This window comes from Mus pahari, chromosome 3 (assembly GCF_900095145.1).
Source record: "Mus pahari chromosome 3, PAHARI_EIJ_v1.1, whole genome shotgun sequence".
NCBI classification, from domain to species: Eukaryota; Metazoa; Chordata; class Mammalia; order Rodentia; family Muridae; genus Mus; species Mus pahari.
Window position 1 is genome coordinate 115353474 of NC_034592.1, and position 10665 is coordinate 115364138.

A 10665-nucleotide genomic window follows, 5' to 3' on the forward strand; every position below is an offset into this window, starting at 1 on the left:
ATCATTTGTGGTGTAATTTTATGGTGGGAATTTAGAAATAAATATCAAAAGTCTTAGAATGTGGGGCTGTGGATGTGGTTCAAGTTGCACAAACTTTCCACATATACAGGAAGTCATGAGTCCGGTCCCCAGCACCACATAAACCTAGAACTTAAGCACACACCTTTAATCCCAGCCCTCAGGAGGCAGAGGCAGGTGGATCTCTGAGTTTGAGTCCAGCCTGGTTTACAAAGTGAGTTCCAGGACAGCCAAGGCTACACAGAAAAACTCTGTCTCAAAATACTGACACTCCTCCCTCCAAACAAACAAAAAACCGCAACAACAATGACATAAACCTAAGATTTAGGATGATGAGGCTGGAGGTGTTCAGTGGACAGCAGCAAGAGGGAGGGGCAGGAGAGATTGAACGGGATGAACCACTGGGCAGTGGCCTCCAACAAGCCTGCACCTGTGAGGGATGTTAGGTAGGCAGCATCTCTTTTTTTTTTTTTTTTTTTTAAAGATTTATTTATTATATGTAAGTACACTGTAGCTGTCTTCAGACACTCCAGGAGAGGGCGTCAGATCTTGTTATGGATGGTTGTGAGCCACCATGTGGTTGCTGGGATTTGAACTCTGGACCTTCGGAAGAGCAGTAGGGTGTTCTTACCCACTGAGCCATCTCACCAGCCCAGGCAGCATCTCTTTACTGTTGACCACCCCTAGCCTTCCTGACAGTTCTTTAATAAACTTATGATAAGGAATTGTTCACTGACAAATTATTCTTCTAAGAAGAGATTCCATATACCTATTTAGGGAATTTGGCAATTTTCATGCTACTTTCATCCTGTGTGTGTGTGTGTGTGTGTGTGTGTGTGTGTGTGTGTGTTTGTGTGCACGTGCGCATGCTTGCGAGCATGTGTATGTATGTATGTATTTATACTGGGCCTCATTATGTAGCTCTGGCTGTCCTGAACTTGCTATGTAGACCAGGCTGGCCTCACTCACAGAGATCTACCTGCCTCTGCCTCCTGTTTGCTGGGAATTAAAGACATGTGCCACTATGCTTGGTTGTTTGTTTGTTTTCCGAGACAGGGTTTCTCTTTGTAGCCTTAGCAATCCTGGAACTTATTCTGTAGACCAGGCTGGCCTCAAACTCAGAGATCCATCTGCCTCTGCCTCCCANGTGCTGGGATTAAAGGTGTGTACCACCATTGCCTTGCTGCCTGGCTTTTAAAAAAGTTAATAGTTAATATTTATTTTTTGTTTGTTCATTTGTGTGTGTGTGTGTGTGTGTGTGTGTGTGTGTGTGTGTGTGTATGTTTTAATATCAAGATCAGGGTTGAGGTGAGGTGATGTGTTCCTATAATGCCAGCATATGGGAGGCAGAGGCAGGAAGATTGCATGAGTTTGAGGCTTGACTTCACTATAGAGTCTAGAGACCTTGTTGGGAAAGAAAGAAAGAGAGAGAGAGAAAGAAAGAAAACGAGATGTGTTTTTATTATGAAGTGACATTATTATACCCAATAATAGTAACTGCCTCTTACACTGGGTTTGCCATCAGCCTGGATATTCTGGAAGACTGGAATCCCAAGTTCTATCAATGAACACAGTATTTAAAAATAAAGGAATTAACCAGGAGGTGTAATGAAGGGAAAACATAATAAAATATACCTGAGAGCTGGAGAATATTATTGCCCAGTGGTTAAGGGCACTTGTTGCTGAGGCAGAGGACTCAGGATTGGTTCTCAGCATCCACATGATGGCTCACAATTACCTGTAACTCCAGTTCCAGGGGATCTAAAAACCTCTTCTGATTTTGACCTCTACAGGGATCAGGCACATACATTTGGAAGAATAATAAATCAAAGAAGAAATTTTATAATGAAAAATTTACAAGAAAGAAATTTACAAAATGTCTTGAGTCCTGGAAGAAAAGATTCCAGAGGAAAAACTAAATATAATGAGCAGAAAAAAAAAAAAGAAAAGAAAAGAAAAGAAAAGAAAAGCCAGCAAACAATCATAACAAATCCCCAGGAACTGAGGAAGCGCAAATTAATGTTTTGAATGATGACAGAGGAAGATTTTTTTACTTTTCTTTCCGCTATTGAAGGCGAGGCATTAAAATTGAAGTGCTACTAGCATGATTTCTAGAATGTCTGATTAATGGATTCCTGCTCCTTAGAACACTGATTTTAGGGATGCATTTGGTTTGAACTCAAGTAGGTTTGATGATGCTAAGTGAGAACCTTGTTTAGGCCAAGTTCTAAGGCATTATCTCATTGAGTACATACTCACTGAGTTTCATAACTGATTTATATTGATTGATTTCCAGGTCTTGGTTTATTTCTGATGTGTGTGGGTATTTTGTCTCTATGTACATCTGTGCACTATGTGTGTAGCTGGTGCTCTCGGAGACTAGATGAGGAGGTTGAATCAGATGAGGACTGTAGTCTCAGACAGTTACAGGCTACCATGTGAGGCTGAGAATTTAGCTCAGGTCCTCTGGAAGAACAGCCAGCTCTCCTAGTCACTGAGCCATCTCTCCAGTCCTGTTTTATTTTTAAAGATAATATTTATTTTATTTTTGTATGCATGTGACTGTATGAGTTATGTGTACATGTGCACCATGTGATTGCAGACAATCCTAGAGGCCAGATGAGGGACTTGAGTCCCTTGGAACCAGAATTATGGGCAGTTCTTCCCGTATGGGAGCTGAGGGCCAAACCTCCATCCTCTACAAGAGCAATAAGTGCTTCTCATTGAACCATTTCTCTAGCCATGTATTTTGGTCTCAAACTTGATCCAAGGCACTTGATGCCCTTAATTATCAGAAAATAGTTACATGATATTATCACCACCCTTCACCTCTATCGTTTTTCTTTTCCTTTCCTGCCTAGTGATAGGGTGTTGAAAGGGTGGAAGAAGAAGGGTGGAAAAGAGTAGAAGAAAAAAAGCCCACAAAGTAGCCAAAGTCTGGCTTCAAATGGTACTTATTTCTAACAGAACAAAGCAAAAACCCAAACCCAACAAAAACAGCAAACACCAGTAGAGGATACAAGAGCACCCAAGCATTTGTGCAAAGCTGTTAAATAGCAAATAAAATGCAAAGACCAGAGGTCTGAAGTTTGTCTAAATATTTTGCTGTTAATCTGAAGCATCATAACACGAACTCAAGAATATAAGTCTTTTTCAGAATTCCTATTTTCTGAGAACTCACAGTTCAGGTCAAAATCTCTAAAAGGAAACTGAACCTCCATGTGGAAGACTTCTGTTAGATTACAATCTGGCTAAGGACTGGGAGCCATGTTTTGCATGAGAACAATGCTGGAACAGCACCTGTGATACTGAATTCAAGCAGCATATGTGAACATTGGTTACAGGTAACAAACGTTTGAGTTCTAATTCTTACTAGTAACCTTGTAGCTGCCAGCTAAATGCTTAGACTATGTCAGGAATAGAGGGGCTCCATAGGAAGCATTCCTTTCAGCTCGGAGGTTTTCTAACAATAACTTACTCACAGAAGTTGTGGTTAACAAGAGCTAGGCCCTGAGTTCTTTTATTTTTTTTTTTTTTTAAGATTTATTATTATACGTAAGTACACTGTAGCTGACTTCTGACACATCAGAAGAGGATGTAAGATCTCATTACGGGTGGTTGTGAGCCACCATGTGGTTTCTGGGATTTGAACTCGGGACCTTCGGAAAAGCAGTCAGTGCTCTTACCCACTGAGCCATCTCGCCAGTCCGTAGGGCCCTGAGTTTTACCTTCAGCACAAAACAAGACAAAAACTTAAGACAAGCAATACCTTGGATGATGTTACTTGCAGAAATTATATCCATTTCTAAGTGTTGTTTGTTTGTTTGTTTGTTTGTTTTGATACAGGGTCTCAGCAGCAGTGGAACAGGCCTTTGTCTCTGGAGTGCTGTTAACAAAAAAAGGTGTGTGATTTGGAAGAGACAAACTAACCAAGGCTATTTCTGAGTTCGGAGCCAAGACAGAATCAGTGCTCACTAAGTTCCTAGCGACCACGACTTGGCAAGGCAAAGTGAGCTGAAACTGAGGTTTCACCTCCTACTATGATGTTTAGAGGTCCACCTCTGATCTCTTCGCTTGGACTCCCAAGCCGGGAGCAGCAAGTGTTGGCGAGTCTAGGCCGCCACGAGGCGCTGTTGTCCCCTAGTAACAGGTTACCTTCTGGACCCAGCACTCGCGCGCGGGGACTTGCGGTAGGACGGAAGGACTCCATTGGTTCATTCTGCTCTTTTTCTCCCGCCCCTCTAGGTTTTGTCCAATGAGCGTCTCGAACTCCACTGACCACCACCCCACGCCAGGCTGCCCCGCCTCCTGGCGTCTGGGCTCCTCGGCGGAGATGGCGGCAGTGCGCGTGCGCGCTGACTCGCAGCTTCCCGGGAGGAGGAGCGAGCGGCCGCTGGGGAAACAGCGGCTCCGCTCTCCGGGCTAGGGCGGCCGCAGCGGTGCTGGGCGGGGCCGGGCTCAGGGCTAGAGGCGCTGCTGCAGGGGCTGTGCGAGGCACGGTGGGGCTGCGAGGTGCTCGGGCCCGCCGAGAGCCCGTGCGCACTGAGCCGACCCCCGCGGCCACCGTGCTGCTCACTCGGGGTGACGTCGCGCCGGGGTCCCCAGCATGACCGAGCTACGGCAGAGGGCTGTCCGCGAGGACGCACCTCCGGAGGACAAGGTAGAGGCATCGTTGAGTGCGGAGGGGCGCGCCGGCAGCCTTGCCCTCTGACCTTTGTCGCGGCCCTGGGTACCAGGCCTGGGTTGCGCAGAGGGTCGGCGGGTGTCCTTTGCTTGTGGGGACAGCCGTCTGCGGGCGCGGGGAGTAGCTCGTGAGCTCTGGAGGGTCTTCGCCTTCCATAGGCCTTCCTGATGTGGACACTGGACACCCCACAGACCTTGCTTGGGGCCCGGAGAGTGTAGGCTCACCGCTTGCTTTACAAATACTGCTGTTAATTGGGGAATGGGGGAAGACTCAGGCCATAGCATTTGTCCCCTGGGAGATTAAAACCTTCTTTTGAACTTGATTAAAACATCAAATCTGTTGGTTCTATGGTTCTATCAGAGAGGCGTCTTGATTCACGCGGTGAGAGGGCTGGTTAGAGGGCAGGTGTGTGTTCCCAATGGTGGGTTTGTTTACTGCGCCAAGTGTGGGCATTGATGGGGTAGAGGAGGAAGGTAAGGGAGGCCATTTTGGCAGGGACACAGCCAGTGTGGGGGCGCTCCTTTGGTTGAAAGTGCGAGGTTTGTGTGAAGTTGAGAAAGGTGGAGGGTGGTTGTTTTACTGTGGACATTGAATGACAGACAGTATTTGTGGTTCGGAGTGATGTGTAGAGCCGGCTGAGGTAGCCTGGACCAGAATGATGGAGACTGGTTAAGTCAGGGATTGTCAGCTTGTGACCTGCAGAAGCTTTCGTAGGCCTACATGCTGATACGGAAATAAGGGTTCCGTTGAAGGTCTGTTTCTAGCCTGTCTTCAATAAAGGAGGATATGCCGCGTTTCCCCTGATTAATAGTTGACAGAGTTTAGTATCTTTGTTTGCTTGTTCGAGACTGGGTTTCTCTGTGTAGCCCTGGCTGTCCTGGAACTTGATCTGTAGATCAGGCTGGCCTCCATCCCAGAGATCCTTCTGAGTGCTGGGACTAAAGGCACCCCCACCCCCAATGCTGTTTAAGGAAACATCAAGCGTAAGCACCCACGTTTGACATCAGAACTTTTGTTTTAGATAGAATCTCTCTATGAAGCCCTGCTAGCTAGCTTGGACCTCATCCACCTCTGCCTACCCTGTGCTGTAGAAAGGCACTAGCCCCCTGCCAGCTTGTACCTCTTTACTGTGTTTGAATTGGTTAGAACATCAGGAAGGAAACAAACATAAGCCTTAGGGACAGTATGCCAACAGTAATTTTACTAGGAAGAATATTTCAGATGAAAGATAAAGGGTTTAAACAACTCAGTTACTATTGTAGACAGTGGGCCATCAGAGGAGAACTCTGTATTCCTTTGGAGAAAGTTTAGGGCTGAGGAGTACCTTGCAAAGACAGTACTTAGAAATCTCTAATCTTCCCTGAGTATAGTGGATTGGCCCTGAAGAAAACTGTGTTCTTAATATTCCCTGGTGGGTTTGAATGCCACCTTGTCTAATTAAGGGTGACTTCAAGGTATGAGAAATGGGAGAAGAAAGAAGGTCTAGCTGGGTCATGCCTGTGGATCATCCCAGGATCTCTGAATTCTCTGAGTCTAACCTGGTCTACAGAGCAAGTTCCAGGACAGCCAGGGCTACATAGAGAAACCCTGTCTCGAAAACAAAACCAACCAACCAACCAAAGTCTGTTAGCTGTTGGAATACATCCACATACACACACGCACACACACACACACACAGGTGTTTACTATAAGTTAACTATAATAATTAGACAAAACAACTGTGATATTAGTAGGGGCGAGGCAGCTTTTACTCTCCCCACCCAGCTCTTTGGCTCCATTCCCCAAACATAAAATGTCAGTTGACTCTTAACATTCACTTCCATATTTTAGGTAAAGGAGCTGTCCAGCCTTAGTAATTACAAGTGCATTTAAACCACGTGTGCAGTGAAAGAAACTTGTGGTTGGTTGTGAGGTCTGTTAGGTGTATGCGCTCTAGAACATAACAGTTCCGCATTCTGCTTAAAAGATTGTTGTAGGCAATCGGCCCATGCAGGGCAATGATTACTTACTGTTTCTGAATTGTCGTGCATAGGATTTTTAATAGCATAAAAATAAATATTAATAAATAATTTATTTAAATAAATGAAAAATAAAAAGTGATTTAAAAATTTAAATAAAAATGTGGCTAGGAAACAGTGAAATGCCTTATTTTCTTTTGATGAATATATGTAGTAAAATTTTTAAAATCTTAATTCTTTAGAAAGAAGTTTGCTTTAATTTATATTTGTATGTGTATGTGCATGTGTGTATGCATGCCCGCAGAGGCCAGAAGAGGGCGTTGGATCCGCTGGAGCTACTCTTTTGGGTTCTTGTGAGCTGCCTGATATGCATACTGGGAACTGACCTCTGCTTATGTGCAAGAGCAGCAAGCACTCCCAGCTGTGGAACCGGCTCATCACCCAATTCTTTCGTACTGTTTAGTAAGCTGGAGAAAGACTTACTGCCACAATTCTGATTTGCTAATACTGTTGTGTCATAATCCAAGGGTTTAGAGATAACGAACCATAGATGTCTTTTAGAGAAATGAATTGTGAAATTTGAACTCTGTTACTTCATAGTACAAGAATCCAAAGAAAAAATTTCTTTTCTTTTTAAAGATTTAGTTATTTATTATATCTAAGTACACTCTAGCTGCCTTCAGACACACCAAAAGAGGGCACAGATCTCATTACAGATGGTTTGAGCCACCATGTGTTTGCTGGGATTTGAACTCAGGACCTCAGGAAGAGCAGTCAGTGCTCTTAGCCACTGAGCCATCTTTCCAGGACCCTGAAGAACAATTTTCAAGGCAATTCTTCAAAGAACAATTTTGAAAGGTTCTTCAAAATTTTGTTATAGTTGCTAAAATGTGTTTGCATATCTGACTTGTTAATAGACAACCACCACTATCAAAATAATCTGAAGAATGTGTTTGTAAAAGGTCAGGAGGTATTTTGTTATATTTAGCATCTAGAATGGAATTCTCAAAGCTAGTTGCTAATAAAGGAAATGTTCTCTGGGATCTAGAGTCCCAAAGCAGTTGACAAACTAAGACTTTTGGAAGTTAAGCTTTAGGACAGGCCTCTGCTGCCTGACCATGTTTTCCCAGCACAGCTCAGGGAGCTAAAGGATGAAACCTGAGCAAAATACTAAAAACAATTGGATTGGCATTTCAGGAGACTTTTTGTTAGGGACTTAAATGGAAGGTTCTGGATTTTCTGCTGTACTTAGATGCTGACATGGTTTGAAAACACAGCATTAGTTGTTTAAGGGGTTCTATTCTAGGTGGATGAAGTTAGTATAGAGAGGCAGCAGGTTGCTTGCTATTTATTAACAGGTCATATTGCATGCTCTAGGCTGGTCCCAGGGTTGCTATTTAGCTCAGGCTGGTCTTGAATTGGCAATCCTCCTGTCTCTGTCTTCCCAGGCTTGGTATTAAAAGTATATGCCAACATGGCTAGAAAGGAGAATTCACATTTTAATTGCGGATACATCAGAGTGTCCGTGAGATCACTAGGCTCTGCCATGTCACCAGGGGTGCAAGGCAATTGCCAAGCCCTAAATCCTAAGTGGGAAAGTTGAATGTGCTTCATGAATTAGTGTGTGTACAGGATATCCACTCAGACAGAGCATGGCTGTTGTAAGAACATGTTAGCACTGTTGCTGGTTAAAATAGATTTTAATAAAATTTAAATTATTTTTTTTGTATGTGTTGGTGTAGCCAGTGTTTGTTTCTTTGTGGGAGTGTTCTTTCTTCTACCCTTCTCCACCCTTTTCTTCCACCTCTTTAACACCCTAACACTAGTTAAGAGAGAAAAAAGGATGTATGTATGTGTGTGCGTGTGTGTATGTATGTATGTATATATGTATATATGTAGAACCTGTGTGCCTGGTGCCCATGGAGTCAGAAGAGAGCATTGGATTCTCTGGAACTAGAATTATTGATGGTTGTGAGCAGCCGTATGTGTGCTAGGAACTGAACCCAGGTTCCTTGCAAGAGCAAGTGCTGTTAACCACTGAAGAATCCCTCCAGCCCTGTGTATTATTTCTTTTTAAAAAAGTTTTCACATAAGGAGTGACTTGGGAATTGAAAAAGCAGAAAACCTTAACCACAGCTTGTAGACTTTATGTGATGAAATGTGGGGAAAGGTAGGTTTGTCATATACCCTAGCATATTAGGGTTCTTAACCTTTTTTAAATGTTTATTTATTATTTGTTGTCTGAGGTGTGCACTGGTACATGCAGAGGTCAGGAGGTAACTTGCAGAGTGGCTGCTTTTCCTGCCTGTAGGACCCTGGAGTTTACACTCACCTTGGTGGTAAACACCTTTACCCATTGAGCCATCTTGCTGGTGTATGTTGGAAAAACAATTTATTTTTTTAAAGATTTATTTATTTTATGTATGTGAGTTCACTGTAGCAGTCCAGATGGTTGTAAGCCTTCATGTGGTTGTTGGGAATTGAATTTTAGGACTCTGCTTGCTCCGGTCAACCCTGCTTGCTCAGTCCCTGCCTGCTCTGGCTTAAAGATTTTATTTATTTATTATACATAAGTACACTGTAGCTACCTTCTGACACACCAGAAGAGGGCGTCAGATCTCATTACAGATGGTTGTGAGCCACCATGTGGTTGCTGGGATTTGAACTCAGGACCTTCAGAAGAGCAGTCAGTGCTCTTACCCACTGAGCCATCTCACCAGCCCCAGAAAAACAGTATTTTATTTTAAAGACTCAGTTACTTCCCCATTTATGATTTCTTGAAATCCATTTTTCCCTACAAAGTTAATTTTATTCAAAATACTTTGCATTTGCATGCATTAGTATGTCTTTATGACTTAATACCCTTTAAAACTGTTAGCTTGCTGTCTTTGACTCTGGACTACAAGGGGTCTTACAGGTTGTTGCTTCCTGTAAGAGGTGCCACCATCTGCCTCTTGCCTAAGGTAACATAGTTCAGTGTAGGGCTGAGTAGTGTGAGTCATTTAAGTTTTTCATCTCATGTTGCATAATGCCTTTAAGGATAGGATTAATGCATTAATTGAAAGTCGTTACAGGTTCTTATATTGATATGTTTTGGTTTTAATAATCTAAATTTTATCTATTCTTATTTCTTTTTTTTTTGGTTTTTCGAGACAGGGTTTCTCTGTATAGCCCTGGCTGGCCTCGAACTCAAAAATCCACCTGCCTCTGCCTCCCAAGTGCTGGGATTAAAGGCGTGTGCCACCACTGCCCGGCTATCCTCATTTCTTGATTTTTTTTTTTTTTTTTTCTTTTTCTGTAAGGGCAGAGTTTCACTATATTCTGGAACTCAGTGTGTAGAGCAAGATGACCTTGAACTCAGAGATCCTGGGCTTTGTCTCTTGAGGACTGGGATTAAGGGCGTGTACCACCACTTGAAACTCAGTTTTCTTATGTAATTATGAATAAAAAGTTGCAAAAAAAATCTCTTTAAGTATAAGATATAAAATACAAGTGAGGTCTCATAGTGTGTGTGGTGATTGGGGAAGATTATTTTTCTTTTTTTAAGAGAAAGTAGATTAGACAATTCTTAGTCCTTGGTTCTCTGAGTTAGATATTTTGCAGTCCATCTCTGAGAGTAGCCACTAGGCCATCTGTGAATGGATCTCCCTTTTGGGGCTTGGCCACCACAGAACTTCACTCAGGGCAGTGTGAGTGAGGTTACTAGAGAAGTGCTGGCCAAGCATGACTAAGCAGCAGAACTGCCTGTTCCAGCATCTGTCATGAGATTGACACCTCTCAGAACATGGTCTGTTTCAGTCTGCTGTGTGCATGGCCTGTGGCGCTAGTATACATGTGTCTCTGGTTGAGGCTGATGTCAGTATGTATGGGGTCAGATCTATAATTTTATCAGGATTGAGAGTGAGCCCATGTTCACATACTGGGGGTGGAACCGGGGTCTTGTCCATGCTCGGCAGGCCATCTACCACTTACCTTTATCCAGCCTCTCTTGATTCCCAGTGAGCT

General features: G+C 43.4%; 1 protein-coding gene across 1 annotated transcript in view; it reads left to right on the forward strand.

Moving 5' to 3' along the window:
- Positions 1-4392: 4392 nt before the first annotated feature.
- Cds2 (CDP-diacylglycerol synthase 2) overlaps positions 4393-10665 on the forward strand; it is a 44080-nt gene continuing 37807 nt past the window's right edge. Inside the window, exon 1 of the mRNA XM_021192936.2 lies at positions 4393-4678. Coding sequence (XP_021048595.1) covers positions 4625-4678 — 54 coding nt within the window. The 5' untranslated portion in view covers positions 4393-4624. The remainder of the gene's footprint in view (positions 4679-10665) is intronic.